Here is a 26864-nt window from a genome sequence, read left to right on the forward strand (position 1 = left end):
ACTCACCCAAAGCCAGACATCCTGGAATGTGAAGTCAAGTGGGCCTTAGGAAGCATCACTATGAACAAAGCTAGTGGAGGTGATGGAATTCCAGTTGAGCTATTTCAAATCCTAAAAGATGATGCTGTGAAAGTGCTGAACTCAATATGCCAGCAAATTTGGAAAACTCAGCAGTGGCCACAGGACTGGAAAAGGTCATTTTTCATCCCAATCCCAAAGAAAGGCAATGCCAAAGAATGTTCACACTACTGCGCAACTGTACTCAACTCACACGCTAGTAAAGTAATGCTCAAAATTCTCCAAGCCAGGCTTCAACAGTCCATGAACCATGAACTTCCAGATGTTCAAGCTGGATTTAGAAAAGGCAGAGGAACCAGAGATCAAATTGCCACCATCCGTTGGATCTTCAAAAAAGTGAGAGAATACCAGAAAAACATCTACTTCGGCTTTATTGACTATGCCAAAGCCTTTGACTGTGTCGATCATAACAAACTGTGGAAAATTCTTCAAGACCTGGAAATACCAGACCACCTTACCTGCCTCCTGAGAAATCTGTATGCAGGTCAGGAAGCAACAGTTAGAACCAGACATGGAACAACAGACTGGTTCCAAATCGGGAAAGGAGTACATCAAGGCTATATATTGTCACCCTGCTTATTTAACTTATATGCAGAGTATATCATGAGAAACGCTAGGCTGGATGAAGTGCAAACTGGAATCAAGATTGCTGGGAGAAATATCAGTAACCTCAGATACGCAGATGATACCACCCTTATGGCAGAAAGTGAAGAGGAACTAAAGAGCCACTTGATGAAAGTGAAAGAGGAGAGTGAAAAAGCTGGCTTAAAACTTAGCATTCAAAAAATGAAGATCATGGCATCTGGTCCCATCACTTCACGGCAAATAGATGGGGAAACAATGGAAACAGTGAGAGGGCTCCAGAATCACTGCAGATGGTGACTGCAGCCATGAGATTAAGATGTTTGCTCCTTGGAAGAAAATCTATGACCAACCTAGACCGCATGTTAAAAAGCAGACACATTACTTTGCCGACAAAGCTCCATCTATTCAAAGCTATGGTTTTTCCAGTAGCTGAGTATAGATGTGAAAGTTGGGCTATAAAGAAAGTTGAGCACCAAAGAATTGATGCTTTTGAACTGTGGTGTTGAGAAGATTCTTGAGAGTCCCTTGGACTGCAAGGAGATCCAATCAGTCAATCCTAAAGGAAATCAGTCCTGAATATTCCTTGGAAGGACTGATGCTAATGCTGAAACTCCAGTGCTTTGGCCACCTGATGCAAAGAACTGACTCTTTGGGAAAGACCCTGATCCTGGGAAAGATTGAAGGCAGGAAGAGAAGGGGATGACAGAGGATGAGATGGTTGGATGGCATCACCAGCTTGATGGACATGAGTTTGAGCAAACTCCAGGAATTGGTGTCGGACAGGGAAGCCTGGCATGCTGCAGTCCATGGGGTTTGAAAGAGTCGGACATGACTGAGTGACTGAATTGAACTGAACCTCTTGCACAATTATAGTACATTGCCACAACTAGCAAAGTAACATAGTTATAGCCACTCACGTACCCTTATTCAGGTTTCATCAGTTTTATATGCACTTGTGTATGTGTTTGTGTGTGTGTGTGGGGGGGGGTGTATTTTGTTCTATGCAGTTTATCACGTGTAGATTTGTGTGACTGTCATCAACTCCATCACCACAAGGACCCTTCATGCTGTTATGTCCTAGGCTGACTCTTGCTTCCCTCTCCCTTCCTAAGGCCTGGGAACCACTAATCTGTTCCCAATATCTACAGTTTTGTCATTCCAAGACTGTTATATAATGAAATCACTACCCTTTTGAGGTTTACATATTTTCAAAAGTGTCACCTTTTTGAGATTGACTTGTTTTCATTCTGTGTAATTCCCTAGAGATGTATCCAAATTGCTGTGTAGATAATATGTTGTTCCGTTCTGTCCTTGAGTGGTATTCCATGGTAGGCAGCACCCTAGTAGTTGAACCAGTTTCCCACTGAAGGGCATTTAGGATTGTTTCCAGTTGTGGGCTGATAATTCACTTTTAATGTATTTTTGTGTTGTTTTAAATGTTCTTCTGAGAGTGACTCCAGGGCTTTGCCACACTGACCACAGATCTGTCATCACAAAAATGAAGGTCGAAGGTCTAAGAATACGTGCTGTCACATTATTCCCTTCTCCTCCCAGGGACTGAGTGAGAATGGAGACAGGGTAGGGCAGCATTTCAGAGCTTCTGCCAGGTCTTTGGTTCTGCTGGGTGAGACCTGAAGCAGATGGTCTCTTGCGTTGCAGAGACATCACTGAGATGATCTTCACTATTGCGGAGAGTGCGTCTGTGGGGAGGGGAGTTGTGTCTGTGGGGAAGGGAGTGTGTCCGTGGGGAAGGGAGTGTGTCCGTGAGGAGGGTTGTCAGAGGATGAAGAGTGGGCCAGGCACCTGGCAGTGTGAAACTCAGCCATTGCCCCAAACCTAAGAAGTAGCACAAATGAATCACGTGAGTGACTCTGAGGAGACAAAGTCGAGTGACAGGGGAGAGTGGCACATCTGGATCAGCTGGGGCAGCGAATGGCTATGGTAGGTGAGCTGTGAGGCGATCATCATGAGAATCGCTTGGCTTCCTGTCCCCCAAGAACATCCCCCAACCTGGGTCATTTCAGGTGGAACTTGTGCTGTCTCCTGCTTATTATGCCCAGCTCTATGTGGTACTGTGTGACCTTGACAGGAGTCTGGTGGCCAAGTGCCAAATAACGCCTGGACCTAAGAAGCCGCTCAGGAGGAAGACGGCTAGAGCAAGGTCAGGGCTGTGCAGTAATGCAGGAGGAGACTGTAAGTTGTCAAACATGCACCAGCGCCATGCACAAGCACCAAAGATTGAATGGGGCTGTGCATTGAGCATCAGTGGCTGCTCACCTTTCCAGAACAACATCGGCTACATAATATGTACCTCCTGAGGAAAAAACAGACTGGCCTGTGAAGCTGCAAGCCTGAATCTGATGAAACCTCTCACTTCCAATTCGCAGGAAATATGGAGGGCAGAGTCACGTGGTCAACAGCACCATGAGGTTGCAATCAGCACAGTCCAGGCTATGGGAACTTTACATACAGGATGAACAACCAGGTTCTTCAAGAAATAGGTTGGGAGGAAAAGCAAAAAGGTGGAGGTGGAGAGGGAACCTACACATCTAAAAAGACTTAAAATGTATATCATCCACCAACCATGTATGGACCTTATCTGAATTCAAGAAACAAACTGTGAAGGGAGAAATTTATAAGACCAGTGACTGGATATTTGATATTAAGGAGTGGGTGTTAATTTTTAAGGTGTGACAGTGGTCAAAGTCATTATCTTTTAAGGGCACATACTCAACTCTCTACAGCTTAAGTGTTATGATGTCTGGTATTTGCTTCAAAGTAACACAGTTTTGCCACTGGTCATAGCAAACACCCTCTTCCAAAAACATAAGAGAAGACTCTACACATGGACATCACCAGATGGTCAACACTGAAATCAGATTGTTTATATTCTTTGCAGCCAAAGGTGGAAAAGCTCTATACAGTCAGCAAAAACAAGACTGGGAGCTGACTGTGGCTCAGATCATGAATTCCTTATTGCCAAATTCAGACTTAAATTAAAGAAAGTAGGGAAAACCACTAGACCATTCAAGTATGACCTAAATCAAATCCCTAACGATTATACAGTAGAAATGAGAAATAGATTTAAGGGACTAGATCTGATAGACAGAGTGCCTGATGAACTATGGACGGAGGTTCGTGCCACTGTACAGGAGACAGGGATCAAGACCATCCCCAAGAAAAAGAAATGCAAAAAAGCAAAATGGCTCTCTAAGGAGGCCTTACAAATAGCTATGAAAAGAAGAGAAGCAAAAAGCAAAGGAGAAAATGGAAGTTATACCCATTTGAATACAGAGTTCCAAAGAATAGCAAGGAGAGATAAGAAAGCCTTTCTCAGTGATCAATGCAAAAAAATAGAGGAAAACAATAGAATGGGAAAAACTAGAGATCTCTTCAAGAAAATTAGAGATACAAAGGGAACATTTCGTGCAAAGATGGGCTCAATAAAGGACACAAATGGTATGGAGCTAACAGAAGCAGAAGATATTAAGAAGAGGTGGCAAGAAGACACAGAAGAACTGTACAAAAAAGATCTTCATGACCCAGATAATCACGATTTTGTGAGCACTCACCTAGAGCCAGACATCCTGGAATGTGAAGTCAAGTGGGCCTTAGGAAGCATCACTATGAGCAAAGCTAGTGGAGGTGATGGAATTCCAGTTGAGCTATTTCAAGTCCTAAAAGATGATGCTGTGAAAGTGCTGAACTCAATATGCCAGCAAATTTGGAAAACTCAGCAGTGGCCACAGGACTGGAAAAGGTCAGTTTTCATTCCAATCCCAAAGAAAGGCAATGCCAAAGAATGTTCACACTACTGCGCAACTGTACTCATCTCACACGCTAGTAAAGTAATGTTCAAAATTCTCCAAGCCAGGCTTCAGCTGTACATGAACTGTGAAATTCCAGATGTTCAAGCTCGATTTAGAAAAGGCAGAGGAACCAGAGATCAAGTTGCCAACATCTGCTGGATCATCGAAAGAGCAAGAGAGTTCCAGAAAAACATCTACTTCTGCTTTATTGACTATGCCAAAGCCTTTGACTGTGTGGGTCACAATAAACTGTGGAAAATTCTGAAAGAGATGGGAATACTAGACTACCTTACTTGCCTCCTGAGAAATCTGTATGCAGGGCAGGAAGGAACAGTTAGAACCAGACATGGAACAACAGACTGGTTCCAAATCGGGAAAGGAGTACATCAAGGCTGTATATTGTTACCATGCTTATTTAACTTATATGCAGAGAACATCATGAGAAATGCCAGGCTGGAGGAAGCACAAGATGGAATCAAGATTGCTGGGAGAAATATCAATAACCTCAGATATGCAGATGACACCATCCTTGTGACAGAAAGTGAAGAAGAACTAAAGAGCCTCTTGATGAAAGTGAAAGAGGAGAGTGAAAAAGTTGGCTTAAAGCTCAACATTCAAAAAACTCAGATCATGGTATCCAGTCCCATCACTTCATGGGAAATAGATGGGGAAACAGTGGAAACAGTGACAGACTTTATTTTTTGGGGCTCCAAAATCACTGCAGATGGTGACTGCAGCCATGAAATTAAAAGACGCTTACTCCTTGGAAGAAAGTTATGACCAACCTAAACAGCATATTAAAAAGCAGAGACATTACTTTACCAACAAAGGTCCGTCTAGTCAAGGTTATGGTTTTTCCAGTAGTCATGTATGGATGTGAGAGTTGGACTATAAAGAAAATTGCTGCTGCTGCTGCTAAGTCGCTTCAGTCGTGTCCAACTCTGTGCGACCCCATAGATGGCAGCCCACCAGGCTCCCCCGTCCCTGGGATTCTCCAGGCAAGAACACTGGAATGGGCTGCCATTTCCTTCTCCAATGCATGAAAGGGAAAAGTGAAAGTGAAGCCACTCAATCATGTCCGACTCTTCGAGATCCCATGGACTGCAGCCTACCAGGCTCCTCCGTCCATGGGATTTTCCAGGCAAGAGTACTGGAGTGGGGTGCCATCACTTTCTCTGAAAGAAAGCTGATCGCCAAAGAATTGATGCTTTTGAACTGTGGTGTTGAAGGAGACTCTTGAGAGTCCCTTGGATTGCAAGGAGATCCAACCAGTCCATCTTAAAGGAGATCAGTCCTGAATGTTCATTGGAAGGACTGATGTTGAAGCTGAAACTCCAATACTTTGGCCCCCTGATGGGAAGAGCTGACTCATTTGAAAAGCCCCTGATGCTGGGAAAGATTGAAGGAGGGAGGAGAAGGAGATGACAGAGGATGAGATGGTTGGATGGCATCACCAACTCAACGGACATGAGTTTGAGTAAACTCCGGGAGTTGGTGATGGATAGGGAGGCCTGGTGTGCTGCAGTCCATGGTGTCGCAAAGAGTCAGACACGACTGAGGGACTGAACTGAACTGAACGCAGGAAGGGATAATTGGGTAGGAGTATGAGTAGAAAGATTGACCACTAGTTGATAATCACTGAAGCTGAATGATGGATCCATGAGAGTTATTTATAGTATTCTGGCACTTTCTTAAAGTATATATTTGAAATTGCCAGAATAAATACACTTAATAAAACTATAACACATGTGGTGAGGAGAAAACAGCTGGATTTGGAAGGAAGTTGCCATCAGTACCTGGCTGGGGGCCGAGGTTGGGAATGCAGAGTCAGGCCGCCTGGACCTGAGAAAGACATGTGGGGAGGGCCTCGTGCTTGGGCAGATGGGGTGAAAAGGTGAAGGAGTGTTTGGCAAGGCTTTCAGTTCTCAACAGTTGATTAACAGCTTTCACAGTTTCCAAGACCGTAAAAATGTTGAAAGAAAATAATTCCACAGAAATGAACTTGGCCACAGAAAGCTGGCACCTCAGCCCTACTTACTTTCGGGCTTTGCTGTGAGCACCAGTTTTCAAGCCCTGCATGATGTCATCGTTGCTTGGAACCTGAGGATGTGTGCAGCTGCTGCTGGTTGCTGACCCTGACCTCACTCTGGCTGAGTGTCCTGGTGTCAGTCATGGGTAAAGCCCCAGAGCCAACAACAGGGTGACCCAGCTGGTGGAGCATGGATGTCATCAGACCCAACTGACCTTCTACAACCACTCTCCAGAGAAGCCCCAGGGAGTGGATTTAAGGCGTTCTCGGAAGCTTCCTGTATCAAAGCATGTGCTGCATGCTAAGTCGCTCCAGTCATGTCCAACTCTGTGTGACCCCATGGACTGTAGCCCACCAGGCTCTGTCCATGGAATTCTCCAGGCAAGGATGCTGAAGTGGGTTGCCATGCCCTCATCCAGGGGATCTTCCCAACCCAGGGATTGAACTTGCGTCTCTTACGTCTCCTGCATTGGCAGGCAGGTTCTTTGCTTTACCACTAATGACACCTGGGAAGCATCCGTTCACCTAGTACACTTGTATTACGGTTCTACTTCATGTCAAGCCCTCACTGGGCTTTTCTGTGAGGGATTCGCAGATGAGTAAGAAATAATTTCTGTCCTAGAACAGCTAATTAGGTCTGAGTTGGAAGGGAGGGAGAAGGAAGAAGCAAAGAATTAAATAGAATATTCTCATACATTGTGGGCAAGCAAGCAGTAGGATAGGAATCAGAAAGTCCATGAGCTCCTATCAGCTGCAGGTTTCTGGGCAAGTGACTTTCCCTCTCTGAGCCTTGGCAGCTGCGTCCGCAAAATGGGTGTGATAACCTCAGCTTGGCCCAACCCACAGAGAAGGCATGTGGAGAACCACTGCATTGACATGGAATATGTGGTTCAAGGTATTGTGATAAAGGAATAAATATGTTGATTTCAAACAAGTATGTTTGTACCCTGGCAGGGGGCTGCTGAGTGGTGAGAAGATTACATACCCCCTCCCACCTTAACTGAAAGCAGCCCCCTCATGAGGCCCTGAGCACCAGACCCTGGGCAGATGTACAGAAGGGCAGACAACACATATCTGGGGTGGCTGGAGGGGGCCAGAAGGTGCAGAAAGAGGAAATGGAAGAGGTGAGATAAACATCATTTCTCTCCTACTGGGCCGTCAGTGGAGCATAGTAGAAAGAAGCTGCCCTGAGATTTGTCACAACATTTAATCAGTGACTCGACATAGGCACCTATAGAACTTCTGAATTGGGCAGCAAGTCTGTACTTTAGGATTTCCAACTCTAAAACCCTGGAGTTGGACCAGACTAATGCTCTCGTGGGCCCAGACCAGAATGGGGTGAGCTTTGCCCAAGGATTACAGAGAAATGGAGAATGCGAGACAGCAAGTGAGACAGAGGCTGAAGCTGGGCCAAACCAGGGCTCCTTCCTCTAAAATCCAGTTTGTCAAATTCAGCTAGACTCCATCAACAAGTTAACCAGCTACCTCTCCTGTTCCTGTGTAGTGTGGGTAGTGCCGGGTACTCTACATGCAGAGGCTCAGAGCCAGGCATCAGGGTGGGCTGGAGGGATTGGGGAGACTTGTGGCGGGGGAGACAGGCCTTCAGCTTGCTCATGGAGGACAGGCTGCAGGCAGAAGCTTGGCAGATTCACACTCTGTGCTCAGCTGAAGAGAGAAGCAGGTGTTTTGAAAATGCGATGCCACTTTTCACTGTAGTTAGTAAATGTGTTCAGTGAGTTAGGAGTATGTCGGAATAGTAAAGATTGTCAACTCACAGACCTGTAGTCTAAGGGCACTGTGCCCTGTGAGTATCCTGGCTGTCTGGCTTCAGAGACTGAGTCCACTCCTTCCCCAGGTCAGACAATCTTATTAAAAAGAGCAAAGAGAATGAGTTCAGAGCCCCTTGTCTCCCTCAGCTCCCTTGGACACAGGCCAGTCCTGGTGCTCCCTGACTAGTTCCTCTTGCTGCGGTGCACTGCACTCACTGCCTTGGCTGCCCTTGGAGCTGGTGGAGGACAGCTGGCAGCTATGTCTTGGGTGGAGCACGGTTCCTCTCTGTGAATCTGGGTAAGTGTTGCCCATATGTCTGCCACCTGGGCTTCTCAGCAACTGTCCCTGCAGCAGAGGAGAGAAGGGGGAGTCAAGAATGTAAAGCTCAGGGCATGAGGTTGGCTGGTACTGCCATGGGCCAGGTCAAGTTTGGGGTGGAGAGCAGGATGATGGACTGGAAAGCAGTGGAAGGATGTGGACCTAGCTGGTCAGCCCTTCCTGGCATTGGAGCCCATAACTGACTTCCTCTGACTGGAACCTGCCTATTCCAGGAAAAGGCCCAGCTCTTACCAGGAAGATGCCTGAGTGAATTTTAGGGAAACCTGGCCACTCATGCAAAGACAGATGCCCCAGTATCCTGCCGTGCCCACCATGATGGACTGTGGCTGGGAATTCAAGTCAGCAGGAAGCAGATGGGTTGAAATATTTCAGAAGAGGATGAGATGATTTGAACATCAAAAGTGAAATGAAATTTGTACTCATGAGTCTCTACTGATATATACAAATAAATAGGACAAAGGTCCAACTCTTAATGGTAAAATTCCAGTTAATAAATGTAGAAAGAATGGTGGAAATAGAAAATCACCATTTGGCAAACACCACAGTAATAATTTCCAAATAGGAAAAGGAGTACGTCAAGGCTGTATATTGTCACCCTGCTTATTTAACTTATATGCAGAGTACATCATGAGAAATGCTGGGCTGGAAGAAACACAAGCTGGAATCAAGATTGCCGGAGGAAATATCAATAACCTCAGATATGCAGATGACACCACCCTTATGGCAGAAAGCGAAGAAGAACTAAAGAGCCTCTTGATGAAAGTGAAAGAGGAGAGTGAAAAAGTTGGCTTAAAGCTCAACATTAAGAAAACTAAGATTATGACATCTGGTCCCATCACTTCATGGGAAATAGATGGGGAAACAGTGCAAACAGTGTCAGACTTTATTTTTTTGGGCTCCAAAATCACTGCTGATGGTGATTGCAGCCATGAAATTAAAAGAGGCTTACTCCTTGGAAGGAAGGTTATGACCAACCTAGATAGCATATTGAAAAGCAGAGACATTACTCTGCCAACAAAAGTCCGTCTAGTCAAGGCTATGGTTTTTCCAGTGGTCATGTATGGATGTGAGAGTTGGACGGTGAAGAAAGCTGAGCGCCTAAGAATTGACGCTTTTGAGCTGTGGTGTTGGAGAAGACTCTTGAGAGTCCCTTGGACTGCAAGGAGATCCAACCAGTCCATCCTAAAGGAGATCAGTCCTGGGTGTTCATTGGAAGGTCTGATGTTGAAGCTGAAACTCCAATACTTTGGCCACCTCATGCGAAGGGTTGACTCATTGGAAAAGACCCTAATGCTGGGAAGGATTGGGGGCAGGAGGAGAAGGGGACGACAGAGGATGAGATGGCTGGAAGGCACCACCGACTTGATGGACATGGGTTTGGGTAGACTCCGGGAGTTGGTGATGGACAGGGAGGCCTGGCATGCTGCGATTCATGGGGTTGCAAAGAGTTGAACAGGACTGAGTGACTGAACTAAACTGAACCTTGAATTTCCAAATGTAAAAAAATTTTAGTTTGCTAGGAAGATAATACATGAGTCAAAAATCTTTTTGATTTTTCACTTGGCTGTGCTAAGTGAACAACTTATCAACACGGAAATCCATTCTTACTTGAACTTAAAAATAGGTGAACACCCTCAAACTATTTTCTGAGCTAAACAGATAATCCTTTTAATATAAGATTATCATAGATTAATATAAGATTATCACAACTGAGTGACTGAACTGAACTGAACAGTAATAATTGTTGTCAGAAAGCATCATTCGATGGGTGCTAAAATCAGTAGTGAAAAGTATAAGAAGATACAGGATATTTACATAGTTTCAAAATACCTCCCCACAAGATGCTTATTAATTACAAAGGGTTAATTAGTAATTTTGCTGTGGAAAAACCTGGCAGAAGCCACCTTACCCAGTGATCAAAGTTAGCATGGCCAGAAATGAGCCATATTGAAATCAGTTACCTGTGGTATCATGTAGTGAGAAGGACATGTCACTTCTCTGGAACACATGTTCCTGCCCAAAATGCATAGCCTCAATCTAATCGTCAAGAAGCATCAAACCAAAATTTAGGGACATTCTACAGTTCTCTTCAAAATGGTGAAGGTCACGAAAGACAAAGCAAGGGTGAGGAACTGTCTCAGAATGGAGAGACCACAGAGGCACGAGCACCAAATGCAGGATGGAGTTCTGCTTAGGATCCAGGACCAGAGAGGACACTTGTGGGACAGTTGGTGACATTCACGTAGGTCTGTGGATTAGCTGAAGTATTGTTGTTGTTTAGTCACTAAGTCGTGTCTGACTCTTTGACTCTTTTGTGACTCCTTGGACTGTAGCCTGCCAGGCTCCTCTGTCCATGGGATTCTCCAGGCAAGAATACTGGAGTGGGTTGCCATTTATTCCTCCAGGGGATCTTACTGACCCAGGGACTGAACCCACATCTTCTGCATTGGCAGGTAGATTATTTGCCACTGAGCTACTAGGGAAGTCCAGTTAATGATACTATGTCGATGTCAATTTCATGATTTAGATCATTGTGTTATGATTATGTAATATGTTAACAAGAATTCTATGCACAATTTTTGCAAGTATAAAAATTATTTTAAATTAAAAAATTAAAATAAATTCAATTAAAAAATTTTTAAAAATTAAAATTAAAAAGGGAGGTTGTGAGGAAGAAGCCCAGGTTCTAGAACTTAGCTGTTCCCCTAGATGGAACCAGGACTCTGTGGCCTTATTCTCCCTACTGGTAATTAACATTTGGCCCAGGGAGACTTGGAAACCCACTCACTAGGAAGGTCCCTTACTCCCCGCTGTTGGGAATGGAACCCATCACAGACTTGGCCTTCTGTGGCCTGTGGCCCCCAGAGAAAGACAAATGTCTGTCTTTGTCCACCTCTCTGGGGACATTTAGTTCTCATGCGTGTCTGAGGGAGACACCAACCCCACCTCCCCCCAAAAGATCTGAAAACCAAGGCTCAGAGAGGTGAGGCTACATTCTCAAGGTCACACAGCATGTACATAGCCAGATTCAAGCCCAGCTCTGTGTGACCCTATTGCCAGGGCCTGCAACCACCTGCCATTATTCTGTTAACTGCTCAGTTCAGATAGGGGCAGTGAGCATTCACCAAGCATCTGCTGTGTGTCAGGCTGGCAGTGAGGTTGGAGATGAAGGTAGCTGAGACTCACAGTGGACCACAGGTGCCATCCTGGCAGAGAGGTACCCTCATACTGCCTAATGCATGATGGGCAATGTGTTCTACACACGTATTCGTCATTTGATCTGCTCTTGCCTGGCCCTAGGCTCAGCCTGGTGGGTCACATATGGTCCTTGAGCAGACAAGTGAACAGACAGCTAGCTCTGAAGAGATTCATGCTGTGATGGGACTGGCAGGGGGAGCAGGGAAGGGGAAAGAGGGAAGTTGGCCTGAAAGGTCTAGTAGATGAGAGAATTGATGTCACTGTTGGTGGGGCAGACACATCTCTTATTGTGGGGAGTTACTGTCAGAGGAGGAGTGTTGGGCGGTGGGGCGGGGAGCGGCGGGGGGTGCAGAATCCAGGACCGATGAAGCTGGAGGCTGGGAAGGCTACTTAAGATAGGGGACAAGAGTAAGTGAAAACCTGGAAGCCTGGACTGAGGCGTTTCGTGTCCTTGGCCCAGCCGCAGGAGAATGGTTCCAAAGAAGTGTGATTGGGGACACATGTTTTCTAAAATAATTAGTCTATCTTTGGGGGTGGTGTTCTTTCAAGGGGGCGGTCATTTGAGCTTGACTCAAGTTCAGTGTGCATGAGGTAGGGCTGGGGCAGGCACAAGAAATATGCAGAGAGGATGTGGGCAGGAAGCAGTCTGGGGAGGGGAAGAGCTTATAAAGAAGAGTCACTCCCTCCGTGCTTCCCCGAGGAAGAGGGACACAGACGCTGCTGCTCTCCTCCTGGGTGCAAGGTGGACATCCCCAGGCAAGTGTGTCTGGCTCTGGTAGGTTTCAGCCACTCTGGGAATGGGGTGGGTGGGCCCTATACAGGGGCCACAGGGAGAGACCAGATCCCATGGCCGGGAGAGGAGACAGGTGTGGGGAGAGACAGGAGCTGAGTAGGGTAAGCGTGGCACTCTCTCTAGGACAGCTGTTGGAGCAGTGGCCCAGGCAGCCGGGGAGGAAGGTGGCCTGCTGGCCCCTTACGCCCTTGATTCTCTGGCTCTGAGGATCTGCTTTGTGGGTTTGGGAAATCCCTGAGGGTTGGTACCTGATGAGGCTGGGTAACCTCAGCTGTTCCCTTTCCTCTCTGGGCTGTACTGTGATGGGGATAGATGAAATAGCCTTTAAGGGGCCCCACTCCCAGGGCTGAGGTTCCCAACACACATCCACACTCTCTTCTTAAAAGCCCACATCCTCTCTTTTTATCCCCAAACCCTGACAAGATCTCAACCCCTCCATCGGTCCCAAACGGTCCCAGGATATCCTTTTATACATCCCAACTTGAGCCAAGTGTCATTTTAGGGCCTTGAGGGGAAACCAATAGTGATGTGCTAGGCACTTATTTAATTATTAGTTAATATTATAGAAACACCACCAGAGAAGCATTTCACAATTGAGAAAACTAAGGCTCAGAGAGGTTAAATAATTCGCTCAGGGATGCTCAGCCATGAAGTGAACCAGCCTGCAGTCTGTTCCTCCATGGTGCCCCCATGCTGAGTATACCACTGTCCCTGGGGGTAGTGGCAGTGGGGTGGGCATTTCATTTTGACCCCAGCATAATGCTGAAATGCAAACAAGGAGCTCAGGTGGTGAAATTTCAGGCAACAAGAGAAGCAGAAAAAGGAGGGGGAAGCAAAAATGATTCAGGAAAGATGTGAAAATCTTCAGCAGCCACTCCTTGAAGAGCTGGGTTCTAAAATTACCTATGTTTTATTAATTGAAGGAAACTTTGGGTGGAGGGGTTGCTCTTGTGATTTCGTCAATGTCACAAACATCCCTGTTTCCTGATAAGAGCCAGGAAACATTGAGTAATGTGGGGTCCCAGGGAACGTGGGGAATGGGTGGGCCTCACGGATCCCAGGGAGCAGGAGGCGGCATGTGTATCAGGTGCCTGCAAGCTGCCCCCTACTCCATGGGGACTGGACAAGGCCACTCTCTTCCAGCCAGGAAGCCAGCAGGTGACTCACACACCCAGCAAAAATCAGTGCAGCAGATGGGGGCTCTGGGCATGGAAAAGAAAAGATACACCAGCGTGTTCCCAAGGGTTACTTTGGAGGGGGGAGGGTAGGATAGGGAGAGATTTTTTGCCTCTTTTCTATTTTTTCTTCTATTTTCACATTTTACATTGAGCATATATTACTCTGGTAATCAGGAAAAATGCATATTAAAAAGCAAAGAGGGAGTGTGTGTGCAGTGGTCCAGGACTCAGTCAGTTATCAGGGCTCTAGGGTCAACTCTGCCTGGCTTGTGGTATGACCCTGGATTTCCTGTGAAACCAGGGAGGGCATAGCTGCTCCCCTTCCCACAGGGAAGCCAGGAAGACTTGCAAGCACTAGGGTATAAGAAAGCTTCCCATAACCGTCAGGACTGGTTTGTATTGATTTCATTGTGTTTTATACATTGCCTTGAATCCAAATGCCATGCTTCTCAAGGGGGGCCATGCAGGGGGCACCTGTTGGTTCTGTGAGTATGAGAGGTCTCACAGCAGCTCCCACGGCATGGTTCAAGGCTCCAGATCTAGAGCCAGCTGCTGGGACTTGATTTCTAATCCTGCAGTACACTTGCTGTGTGTCCTTGGGAATGTTACCTGATGTGCTCAGCATTTTGAGTTAAATAAACAGGGTGACAATAAACAGTCTTGTATTCCTTTCTCAATCCTGAACCAGTCAGTTGTTCCATACAGGGTTCTAACTGTTGCTTCTTGACCCGCATACAGATTTCTCAGGAGACAAGTAAGATGTTCTGGTATTCCCATCTCTTCAAGAGTTTTCCACAGTTTGTTATGATCCACACAGTCAAAGGCTTTAGCATAGTTAATGAAACAGAGATAGATGTTTTTCTGGAATTCCTTTGCTTTCTCTATGATCCAGTGAATATTGGCAATATGATCTATGATCTCTGGTTCCTGTGCCTTTTCTAAACCCCGCTTGAACATCTGGAATTTCTTGGTTCACGTACTATTGTACCCTAACTTGGAGGATTTTGAGCATAACCTTATTAGCATGGGAGATGAGTGCAATTGTCCAGTGGTTTGAACATTCTTTAGTACTGCCCTTCTTGGAAATTGGGATGAGGATGAACCTTTTCCAGTCCCGTGGCCACTGCTGGGTTTTCCAAATTTGCTGAAATATTGAGTGCAGCACTTTGATAGCATCATCTTAGCTCTGCTGGAATTCGATCACCTACACTGAAATTAAAAGACGCTTACTCCTTGGAAGGAAAGTTATAACCAACCTAGACAGCATATTAAAAAGCAGAGACGTTACTTTGCCAACAAAGGTCCGTCTAGTCAAGGCTCTGGTTTTTCCAGTAGTCATGTATGGATGTGAGTTGGACGGTGAAGAAAGCTGAGCGCCGAAGAATTGACGCTTTTGAACTGTGGTGTTGGAGAAGACTCTTGAGAGTCCCTTGGACTGCAAGGAGATCCAACCAGTCCATCCTAAAGGAGATCAGTCCTGGGTGTTCATTGAAAGGACTGATGTTGAAGCTGAAACTCCAATACTTTGGCCACCTGATGCGAAGAGTTGACTCATGGGAAAAGACCCTAATGCTGGGAAAGATTGAGGGCAGGAGGAGAAGGGGATGACGGAGGACAAGATGGCTGGATGGCATCACCGACTTGATGGACATGGGTTTGGGTAGACTCCGGGAGTTGGTGATGGACAGGGAGGCCTGGCATGCTGCGATTCATGGGATCGCAAAGAGTCAGATACGACTGAGTGACTGAACTGAACTGAACACTAGCTTTATTGATAGCAGTGCTTCCTAAGGCCCACTTGATTTCGTACTCCAGAATGTCTGGCTCTGAGTGAGAGACTACTCCACTGTGGTTATCCCGGTCATTAACATCTTTTCTGTTCAGCTCTTCTTTCCATTTCTTCTTGATCTTTTCTGCTTCTGTTAGGTTTTTTACTGTTTCTGCCATTTATTGTGCCCATCTTTGGATGAAATTTTCCTTTGATATTTCCAATTTTCTTGAAGAGATCTCTAGTCTTATCCTGTCTGCTGTTTTCCTCTATTTCTTTGCATTGTTCATTGAAGAAGGCCTTCTTGTCTCTCCTTCCTATTCTCTGGAACTCTGCATTTAGTTGGGTGTACCTTTCCCTTTCTCCCTTGCTTTTCACTTCTCTTCTTTTGTCAGCTATTTGTAAAATCTTCTCAGACAACCACTTTGCCTTCTTGCATTTCTTTTTCTTTGGGATGGCTTTGTTCGCTGCCTCCTGTACAATATTATGGACCTCTGTTCATAGTTCTTCAGGCCCTTTGTTTACTAGATCTAAAACCTTGAATCTATTTGTCACCTCCACTGTATATTCATAGGGAATTTAAGTCGTACCTGACTGGCCTAGTGGTTTTTCCTGCTTTCTTTAGTTTAAGCCTGAATTTTGCTATGAGGAGCTGATGATCTGAGCCACAGTCAGCTCCAGGTCTTGTTTTTGCTGACTGTATATAGCTTCTCCATCTTCGGCTGCAGAGAATGTAATCATTCTTTGGTTTTGACCAAATGCCAAAAGAGATTTTGGCATTGACCATTTGGTGACGTCCATATGTAAAAAGTTGTCTCTTTTGTTGTTGAAGAAGGGTGATTGCTATGACCAGTGCACTCTCTTGTCAGAATTCTGTTAGCCTTTACCCTGCTTCATTTTGTTCTCCAAGGTCAAACTTGCCTGTTACTCTAGGTATCTCTTGATAGCCTACTTTTGCATTCCAATCCCCTATGTTGAATAGGACATCTTTTTTTTTTTTTTTTTGATGTTAGTTCTAAGGTCTTCTAGATCTCTCCTTCAAGGATCACTGCTTTGTCGTGGTGAAGGGGCTTGTGTAACTCAATGAAGCTATCAGCCATGCTGCGTTGGGCCACCCAAGACAGATGGGTCGTAGTGGAGAGTTCTGACAAAATGGGATCTGCTGGAGGAGGGAACAGCAAACCACTCAAGTACACTAGCCAAGAGAACTCCATGAAATGTTTAAAAGGCAGAAAGATATGACCCTAAAAGATGAGCCCTCCCAGATCGAAAGGTGTCCAATATGCTACTGGGGAAGAGTGGAGGACAACTACTAATGGCTCCAGAAAGAATGAAGCGGCTGGGCCGAAGCTGAAACTGAAGCTCGGTTGCGGATGTGTCTGATGATGAAAGTAAAATCCGATGCTGTAAAAAACAATACTGCATAGGAACCTGGAAGGTTAGGTCCATGAATCAAGGTAAATTGGACATTGTCAAGCAGAAGATGGCGAGTGAACACCGACGTCTTAGGAATCCGTGAACTAAAATGAACGAGAATGGGTGAATTTAATTCATTATATCTACTACTGTGGGCAAGAATCCCATAGGAGAAACGGAATAGCACTCATAGTCAACAAAAGAGTCCAAAATGCAGTACTTGGGTGCAGTCTCAAATATGACAGAATGATCTCTGTTCGCTTCCAAGGCAAAACCATTCAACATCACAGTAATCCAAGTCTACGCCCCAACCACTGATGCCCAAGAAGCTGAAGTTGATCAGTTCTATGAAGACCTTGAAGACCTCCTAGAGCTAGGGCCTTATCAGAGTCTTTTTCTAGCCTCTGACACCAGGCGGTCAGAGAGCCTCTTTGGCTGGTCCTTCTCTGTTGCTTGGTGCATCAGACACTTAGAGGGCCAGCCTCTCTGGAGTTTCTCTGTTGTTCAGCTGTCAGTGCTGGCATGTGGGGAGAGAGACTGCAGTGATGGCTCTACTCCCTGCACGTGACTCTGCAGTGTCACCTTGCCTCCATGGCTGCCTGGTTTTCCTCCACAGGGATTTCCCATTGAGATCTCCTCCCTCACGCTCCCTTGGTCCATCTCCCCACAGTCAACAGCAGACCTCGCCTTGGGATTGCTCTCCAATCCCTACGTTCCAACTCCCAGCTCCTGTACTTTGTAGGGGACTTTTGTCTCTGTCCAGGGTATGTATGGCTGCAGCAAGGATTGTCTGTGTGATTCTCATTCCATTCACACTGTCATAGCTCAGCTGCTTCACTCTCCAACAGCATCAATTGCTCCTCTTCTGTCCTAAACAGTTGCCCCGATGTGAGGCTCTGACCCCTATTTCAGTTCCTCCACCCCCCAGGTGCAGGTCCAGTCCCGCTCACTCTCCTCTTTTTCCCCTACTTCCTTCATCCTACTGAATTTTGCGTGGTTCTATATATTCTTTTCCAGTGGTCAGGTACTCCTGCCCGCTCTCAGCTGGTGTTCTGCAAGATCTTTTGTGTCCGAAGGTGTATTCCTGATGAATCCATGGAGAGAGATGTACTCCATGTCTACCTACTCCTCGGCCATCTTGTTCTCCCAAAAATACTTTTAAAATAACCAAAGCAAGGGAGATCTTCAAGTGACAGAAGTAAAGAGAGCTCAAAGCCAGAGTGGGTATACCAGCTATTTACAGAAGAAGCAAGCCCCATTGCTCTTTTAAAAAAATGGGACTTCCCTGGTAGTCCAGCGGTTAAGACTGTGCTTCCACTACAAGGGTGTGGGTTCAGTCTCTGGTCGAGGAACTGAGATCTCCCACACCATGCAGCATGACCTTAAAGTGAAAACAAAATTATAAGTCACACAAAGAAGAATTTTAAGCCACACATGAGGAAGGGTATACAGACTCAATAAATAGGTGAATTGGTGTGTACTGAGTCGCTTCAGTCGTGTCCGACTCTGTGCAGCCCTATGGACTGCAAGCTGCCAGGCTCCTCTGTCCATGGGATACTCCAGGCAAGAATACTGCCGTGCCCTCCTCCAGGGGATCATCCCAACCCAGGTATCGAACTCGCATCTCTTACATCTACCTGCATTGGCAGGTGGGTTCTTTACCACTTGTGCCACCTGGGAAGCCCAGGGAATTGGTATCCCTCAATAATAAAGAAGACACAAATGACCTTATCAGTCTTTATAAATGATGAGGGACAAAATAAAGAAGAGAAGTGAATACTGTGAGAACACCTGAGGTTACGTCACCTACCCAAGATGACCTCACTATCACGTGGTAGCCTTGGGCTGCCCGCACTTGTACTCCTAGTCACTAGCCAAGGGGCTGAAGTGGGTTTGGAGAGAGGGCGGGAAGGCCTGGACCTGTCTCCTGTGGCTCACACTGCTCTCTGGCCCACAGAGCTCCAGGACCATGGCCGCCACCGCCTCCCCGCTTCCGCCCACCACCAAGGCGACCAGTTCTGAGAACAGCAGCTACTTCTATGACTATGAGTACTACCTGGAGGACATGATCTTCATGCTGTGCAGGAAGGACGAGGTGCTGTCATTTGCCAGAGTCTTTCTTCCTCTCTTCTACAGCCTGATCTTTGTGCTGGGCCTGGTTGGAAACCTCCTCCTGCTAGCGGTCTTGCTCCGGTTCGTGCCTCGAAGACGGATGACCGAGACCTATCTGCTGAACCTGGCCATCTCCAACCTCCTGTTTGTGGTGACGCTGCCCTTCTGGGGCATCTCTGTGGCGTGGCATTGGGTCTTTGGGAGCTTCTTATGCAAGGTGGTGAGCACCCTCTATACCGTGAACTTCTACAGTGGCATCTTCTTCATTAGCTGTATGAGCCTGGACAAGTACCTGGAGATTGTCTGCGCTCGGCCCTACCACCGACTGAGGACCCGAGCCAAGAGCCTGCTGCTTGCAGCCACCGTGTGGGCTGTGGCCCTGGCTGTCTCCATTCCTGACATGGTCTTTGTGAGGACGCATGAAAACTCCCCGGGCGTGTGGGACTGCTCTGCGGATTTTGGGGGACACGGGACCATCTGGAAGCTCTTCCTCCGCTTCCAGCAGAACCTGCTGGGGTTTCTCCTCCCCCTCCTTGCCATGATCTTCTTCTACTCCCGCATTGGCTCTGTGCTGGTCAGTCTGAGGCCCCCGGGCCAGAGCCGGGCCCTGAGGATGGCCGTAGCTCTGGTGGTGGCCTTCTTTGTGCTGTGGTTCCCGTACAATCTCACCTTGTTTCTGCACTCGCTGCTGGACCTGCAAGTCTTTGGGGACTGCAGGGTCAGCCAGCACCTGGACTATGCGCTGCAGGTGACAGAGAGCATCGCCTTCCTCCACTGCTGCTTCACCCCCGTCCTCTATGCCTTCTCCAGCCACCGCTTCCGCCAGTACCTCAAGGCTTTCCTGGCCACTGTGCTCAGAAGGCAACAGGCCCTGCCGTCCAGCTCTTCTGAGAGTAGCAGGCTCACTGCCCAGGAAGATGTAATGGGCATGAATGACCTTGGGGAGAGGCAGGCTGAGAGCTTCCCCGACAAGGCTGTAGATCTTGAGTGGACTGCTGGGACTTGATTCCTAATCCTGCGGTATACTTGCTGTGTGTCCTTGCCATTATTACTCCCCCTCCCTGAGCCTCAGTTCGTCATTTGTAAAATGATAATAATAATACTGCTTGTCTCAAAAAGTCTTTATGAGGGTAGTGTGTACCGTAACACACATAAAACTTGATGATGAAGTTGGGGGTGGGTGGGACTACTAGTCACTTGTTATTTTCTTTGAGAGGGAATGTAATTTTGGGTTTTAGAAATATGGACTCTGGCGAATTCTCGTGGCAGTCCAGTGGTTAAGACTCTGCACCTTCACTGCCAAGGGCATGGGTTCAACCTTGGTCCGGGAGCTAAGCCATGCTCCATGGTCCAAAAAAAACAGGCATGAATTTTGGATTTTAGTTTCTGGTGTACCACTCACTTGCTCTTGGGCCAGCTCCCTAATCTCTGCCTCAGTATTCACAGCTATAAAACGGGACTAATAATCATGTTTAATTTCTATAAGGTAAATATTAGGATTAAATAAGTTAATGTATGTGAAGCTCCCTGTTCCTGTGCCCAGCACACTGTCAGGCGTCCATGGTGTTAGCTGCTATAATAGCTGTACCACATTTAATCCCACGGAATCCTTTGCCGTAAGTCTTATTTATTTTATGATGAGAAAACAGCCTCGCGGAATTCAAGGGCTCTGGATAGAAGCCCTGACTTTGTCCTGTGGCTGCAGGGCCTGAAGGTTTAAGCCCAAAGGCATCCCACACTGTGCAGTGGAGCAGAGACCTCCGCCCACCCCCTGTGCTGGTCTTTCCGGAATTCTCTCCCTGCGTGCCATTCCCATGGCCCTGGACCTTTTTCCTCTTGTCCTTATGTGGCTCCCAGTTCCTTTTCCTGTTTTTCATTCACATACCATCAGCCCTACAAGCAGCGTTCCATTCAGGCATCCTGAGCCATGGCAGCGTGGTCTCCTAACACTTTTCCATCTCTAGTCCCCAGCCTTCACCCCTGTCTTTTAATGAGCTAGCCGAGACTCTGAGCCTGGGTTCAAATCCCCGCTCCCCTACTTATTAGCTGTGTGGCCTCGGGCATGTTCCCTCAGTTTCCTCACAGGCGAAATAGAGATAGCAGTAGTATCAGAGTGGTATTGCAAGGCTGAAATGAATTAATGCATGTAAGGTTCTGAGAACAGAGCTTGGCCCACGGTAAGTGCTATGTAAGTGGTGAGTATTGTTGCTGTTGTTGCTGTGGTGGTTATATAGAGAGTAGAGTTTAATATCTGGTGTTTTGCCGAACCCAGGAGGAAGAAAATAGAGATTCCAATGCAGTTACCAGTTCCCCAACCCCAGAGCACTTTTCCAAAGCCCGACACTGCAGTCAGAGTGTGAGTCACTTCACAACACCAGGCTCAGCTTTTCCAGCCACAGCTGAGCCAGGAACGCAGGCCGGGAATGCTGGAGTTATCGTCGGGTGGGGGTGGCGGTCCTGTTGCTAGCTGAGCCAGGATGAGTTCAGACCTTGGGACTCCATCTCTACCACTGTCCTCCCTAAGCAGTCAGAGGAGACTTCTGAGACAGGGGAGGGGGCAGGAGGAGGGGTGTGTGGTGGTCACAGGGAGGTCACAGGGAGCTGGAATTGGCCTTAAACTTGGCTACAGTGGAAATAGTGGGGGCTGTGGGCTGGTCACACTCCATGGTCACCGGCTCCCAAGGCCACTGAGGCAGGGCTTGCCCAGGCTGAGGAACTGTTAATAACTGATGAAAGGAGGCTTTTGGCTCCACTGTATACAGGGCACCAGTGAGGGAGGGAGGAAGCAGGCCAGGAAAAGAGGCAGAGTAGGGAGAGAGAGAGGCGTGACTGCGCTAATTAATTCCATGGTCATTTGTTGAATGCCTCTCAGATGCTAGCCTGTGCCGGGGAGTTCCAACCTCTGGGAATCCCCAGTCCAGCAGAGGAGGCAGGTGATCCTCACAGGCGACTCTGCATCTGGGAAGGTGGATTTGAGGCTGAGGAGCAACCTTCTGTGAGTGCTCAGGGGGCCGAGGAGGGGGTTTCACCAGGCTAGCGGCCCAGGCAGGCTTCTGGGAGGGAAGCATTAAGGTGGCCTTTTTAAAGGATATAATTTCCAAATCCTTTTCGAGGGGAGCCAGCAGAATTAGTGTCCACTTGAAGTGATCTCCAGTGTTACTCTTTGTTTTATATTATGAAAGCTGTTGTGGCCTCTTGGGGTCACGTTTGATCTTGTTTGTTTGTTCACTGGTCTCAGCCGCACTGTGGGCAGCACACAGCGTGGGAGCGCTCTGGGGGCCTGGGAGGGGCCTGCATGTGACCCTGACCTCCAGGGCCCTCGGCTGGGGAGGAAGGCAGCTGCAGGGCCGATGTGAAAGGGGGACAAGGGGAGGTGGTGGGTGACACAGACGGGGAGACAGAAAGACAGGCAGGTCTGGCCAGGTTCCATGGGGTCCAGATTGGGGTCCTGGTAGAGGTTTAACAACCAACCCTCAGCACTGGCGAGCAAGGGAAGGGAAGGCCCAATATGTGGCATTTGCCATAGTATAAACATTCCCACCATAACCACTTTCAAGCTACTGATTTACCACTGAAGGTGGAATTGGTTAATTCCATGATCGTTTGTTGAAGGTCTCCCACATGTTGCATTACTGGCTGTCGCCAGCCAGTACAAGCCAGGCAGGCCCAGCATATGGCTGACTTAGAATCTCCTCTGCCACCCCTTAATAAGGCCAGAAGTGCCACTATCAGAAGCTCATCCTTCAAATTCAAGTTTGGTTCATGTTAAAAAGGAGAGCTGGGGGAAAAGGGTGTCACCAGTTCTGTTAGCAAGTTTGAGCTTGTGCTGCTCCCGCACACAACAGGGGACAAAGTGTTGGGCAAGGAATAGAGCCTTTATTCAGAAAGCCAGCAGACCGAGAAGATGGTCGACTTGTATCCCAAAGAACCATCTTCCCTGAGTTAGAATTCAGGCTTCTTTTACGCCCAAAGGGGAGGGGGTATGACTGGATGTTGCAGACATCTGGGTGTCAGCCAGACCCAGGTGGGGACGGGGTAATCCTTTTTTCTTGCAGTTATCCACATGAGATTGCGCAGATGTTCCTGTAAACCTTCAACAAGACATATGTTATTTTCTGTTCCATAAATTTTTGTCTCTATATGAATGAAAAGTGTTATGCCTTTAAATGGTCAAGCCTGAAAGATAGGGTCTTGAGAAAGGGTTATTATGTGTATTTCAGGCTGTAAGCATCATTCTTTTACTGTTTAAGGAGACAAAGGTGCAGAACCAGCATGCCTTGGCAACAGAGTCAATGTGGCGTCAGATTTGTTCTTCTCTGTTACACTTCTACCTTATATTGTTAAGGCCATCCAATCCTGGGTCCATCATTTGCTGATCTGAAGCTGTGAGCAACTGGGCTTTACCTCTTCAAGAAGCCTCAGTTTCTCATCTGGAAAATGGGAATCATAATAGTTAAAGCTGGAGCCAGCCACGGCCAGCAGCCTCAGGATGATGTTACTGCCCCAGAGACAAGCGGTTGTTTGCCCCTGTGCCCTTGGCTTCATTATAGGGGAAGCTCAGCTGACCTTGCCCTTTAAACCTCTCTGTCTAGTTCTCTGGGTTCCCCAAAGGCTTTACTGCAAAGCTTCATCTGGGGTTGCCTTACTATCTGCTAATTCATACTAAGATGTGAATAACTGACATCCATATTCGTTCATCTCAAAAGTGTTTCTGGGTAAGACAAATATATGAATTCAGGCAATAGGGAAAAGTGAAAACACAAAAAAAAATGGAAAACAGAACAGGGCTGGAGGGACAGTTAGGATTGGGGTAACAGAGACGTGAAGGGCAGTCAGAAACACGGGATCCGTGGCTCAGCACTGGACCATGGACTCAGCCACTGATGACTCACTGTATGCTTTGCACAAGTAGTTCCCTTTCCCTGTTTGCCCACCTGTAAGCTGGAGGAGGTGGACACCATGCAGTCTCACTCCCTCAGTCTGAGATTCAGAGGGCACACGAGGGTCACAGGAAGTGATCCTATCGCCACCATGTCAAATTACCACAAATTCAGTGGCTTAAAACAACACAGATGTATGATCTTAAAGTTCTGGAGGTCAGAAGTCTTAAAATGGGTCATCAGGACCACGTTCCTTCTAGAGGCTCGGGGAGGATTCGTTCCCTGCCTCTTCTAGCCTTTAGAGGCTACCTACACCCACTGTCTTGGAACCCCATCCCTCTGACCTGTTTCCATTGTCACATTCCCTTCTCTGCTTTGGACACTCCTGTGCTTAGTAAAGTAACTCAGTCGTGTCTGACTCTTTGTGACCCCGTGGACTGTAGCCCGCCAGACTCCTCTGTCCATGGGGATTCTCCAGGCAAGATTACTAGAGGGGGTTGCCATGCCCTCCTCCAGAGGATCTTCCCGACCCAGAAAGATCCTGCCTCCCCTATAAAGGACCCTAGTGGTTACAGTGGCCCCACCTGGATAAACCAGGGTATTCTCCCTAGCTCGGGGTCCTTAACCACATCCGTCATGTCACTCTTATGTATAAGGTAACATATCCACAGGTTTCAGGGATTAGGATGTGGATATTTGGGGAGGCCACTCTGTTGACCATAGAGAAGTTATGTTTCCTGAGGAGGCTCCATAAAGCCTTCAGGTGATTAATGGTGGAATCTACAAAGGCAAGACTAGCCAGGGAGGGTGAACCCTGGGCAACCAAGACCTCCTGAGCTCAAATCATACCTCTCTCAAGTGGCTCCTTTTGATAACTGCTAGATAGGGCAGAAGAGAGGCCGAGAATGAAGTGGGGCTAGGGCCCTGGTACTGTTGCTGAGGATGAAGACCTCGGATCCAGATGCAGTTACTTCCTGTGTGACTGTGCTGAAGTTACTTTGCTCCTGGGTTAAGCGGGGCTGGTGGGTCCTTCCTGGTTTGCCTTATAGGACTACCACAGTTGATAACAAGGTGCCTGGCCAGTTGTCATGTGAGTACAGGGATGCTGATTGCTGTTGTCATCTTTGTTGGTATTATTGATGAAGGGATGGGAGGGGCTGTGGCCCCAGAGGTTAAGAGCATGTGGAAAGAGTCCCAAGGTGAAAGATCAGGAGGCTAGTGGCCCCCAGAGAAAAAGAATGGAGCGTTCCAGGTGAAGGGAGCCTTGTAAAGGTGAGCTGGTCCAGCTGGGACATGCTGACCCTGACCTCTGGCTTTGATCAAAACAATCATCAGATTTGGTTGTTTATTAAAGCAAAAGACAGGGACTTTGAGAAGCCAGATCAGGATCAAGGTCAGTGCTGACAGACTAGAAGAGCTGTTATTTAATTAGTGGTAACTCTTGACTGGGCTTCGCTGGTGGCTCAGTGGTAAAGAATTCGCCTGCCAATGCAGAAGATGCAAATTCGATCCTGGGTCGGGAAGATCCCTTGGAAAAGGAAATGGCAACCCACTCCAGTATTCTTGCCTAGGAAATCCCATGGACAAAGGAGCTTGGTGGAGTACAGTGCAGGGGGCCACAAAAAAGAGTTGGGCCTGACTTAGTGACTAAATAACAACAACTTCCTGACTAAAAACCCTAATTAGGCCTAAGTGCAGAAGGATAGTCCCTCCTCCCAACCCCAGCAACACAGACTCACAAACCAGCCATGTGCTGGAGGATGTCATGACTGCTGCCCAGGAAAGTCAGGGGCTCACACACAGGAGACCCCAGATGCACAGGAAGGAAGTGGAGGACCAGGAATGAAGGCACAGGGCCAAGTTCTCAAGTCCAGTCAGGAGCAGAGCCCAGCCCTAGTTAAAGCCACCCAGGCTGAGGCCTTGGGGTGGGGATAGGGCGTTTATGTTTCCCCAATCTCTGGCCCAGAGGCCAGTTGACAGAAGCCCAAGGGTGAGGCAGAGGCTCAAGGAGTAGGAGGACTCCTGGGAGAGGTTCAGCCTCCGCAGAATGCATATTTCCATCACAGGGTCACAGTGTCATGGATACTAGGAGTCAGCCGAGGACCTGAATCAACATTTCCTTCAAAATTCTACCTGGAAGAAAAAAAAAACCATACAAAATTTCTACCAGAAAGGACTGGGAATATTTCCAGTATATCTGCAAAAAGCTAAAATCTTATTATAGAAAACCTCTTCTAAAATGAGAATCCTACCCATTAAAACAATAAATCATGCATAGAAGAAATACAGACTGGCATTGAACATGTTAAAAAGTTAAACCTCATTTACAACCATAGGGTAAGAAATAGGGAATTTGCTGGTGATCTGGTGGTTAGGACTCAGCGCTCTCACTGCTGAATGCCCAGGTTTGATCCCTGGTCGGGGAACTAAGATTTCACAAGCCATACAGTACAGTTCCTCTTCCCCCAAAAGAATAAAAACTAAAATGCAAAGGTACAAGATGGAGTTGATTTGTATTTCTGGGTTTGTGGCCCATTATCATTACCAGCCTACAGGCCTTATTCTGGTGACTGCACATGGGTGCCTGTTTGGCCAACAAATTCTTTTTTATCTCCTTCCTCTCTCCATCAGTGAACAATTTAATGTGTTGAACATGAAGTTTCTCTCCCGGTAGAACACAGAACAGGACTGAGCATAATCCTTGGTTCATGACAGGCTTTTTTCACGGGTTCATGTGAGGCTTTCTTTTAAAAAGAAACTATTAAACTATTATGTTTAACAGTACAACTAAAACCTGGGAAACTGCTGTCCAGGGGAACTTGACTTTGAACAGTGACCTACTCCATTCCGTGTCTCTGGCTTCTCCTACCCAGGCAGCCACCATCGTGAGTCCCCTGCCTTTCATCTCT

The 26864-nt window shown here is 47.2% G+C and overlaps 3 protein-coding genes across 8 annotated transcripts in view; all 3 read left to right on the plus strand.

The window, feature by feature from the left end:
* Positions 1 to 20193, plus strand: part of ACKR2 (atypical chemokine receptor 2) — a 45382-nt gene extending 25189 nt beyond the window's left edge. For 2 of the 4 annotated variants that reach the window (XM_081527727.1, XM_081527728.1), the window contains exon 3: positions 18921 to 20193. In XM_081527727.1, the coding sequence (XP_081383853.1) occupies positions 18933 to 20081 (1149 nt within the window). In that variant the 5' untranslated portion in view covers positions 18921 to 18932 and the 3' untranslated portion in view covers positions 20082 to 20193. Of the gene's footprint in view, positions 1 to 12499; positions 12584 to 17980 lie in introns of those variants that run through there. The other 2 variants (XM_081527729.1, XM_081527726.1) reach the window with 2 other exon arrangements.
* Positions 1 to 26864, plus strand: part of GASK1A (golgi associated kinase 1A) — a 230190-nt gene that overhangs the window by 25189 nt on the left and 178137 nt on the right. The window lies entirely within an intron of this gene.
* LOC145520667 (atypical chemokine receptor 2-like) overlaps positions 1 to 26864 on the plus strand; it is a 58973-nt gene that overhangs the window by 25189 nt on the left and 6920 nt on the right. The window contains exon 1 of one of the 3 annotated variants that reach the window (XM_081527725.1): positions 12512 to 12568. The exons of the other annotated variants lie outside the window; for them this stretch is intronic. The gene's annotated coding sequence lies outside the window, so the exon portion shown is untranslated. Of the gene's footprint in view, positions 1 to 12511; positions 12569 to 26864 lie in introns of those variants that run through there. 3 annotated transcript variants of the gene reach the window in all.

Source organism: Giraffa tippelskirchi, chromosome 9 (genome assembly GCF_054371585.1).
Source record: "Giraffa tippelskirchi isolate mGirTip1 chromosome 9, T2T-mGirTip1v1.2.pri, whole genome shotgun sequence".
In the NCBI taxonomy this organism is placed as follows: domain Eukaryota; kingdom Metazoa; phylum Chordata; class Mammalia; order Artiodactyla; family Giraffidae; genus Giraffa; species Giraffa tippelskirchi.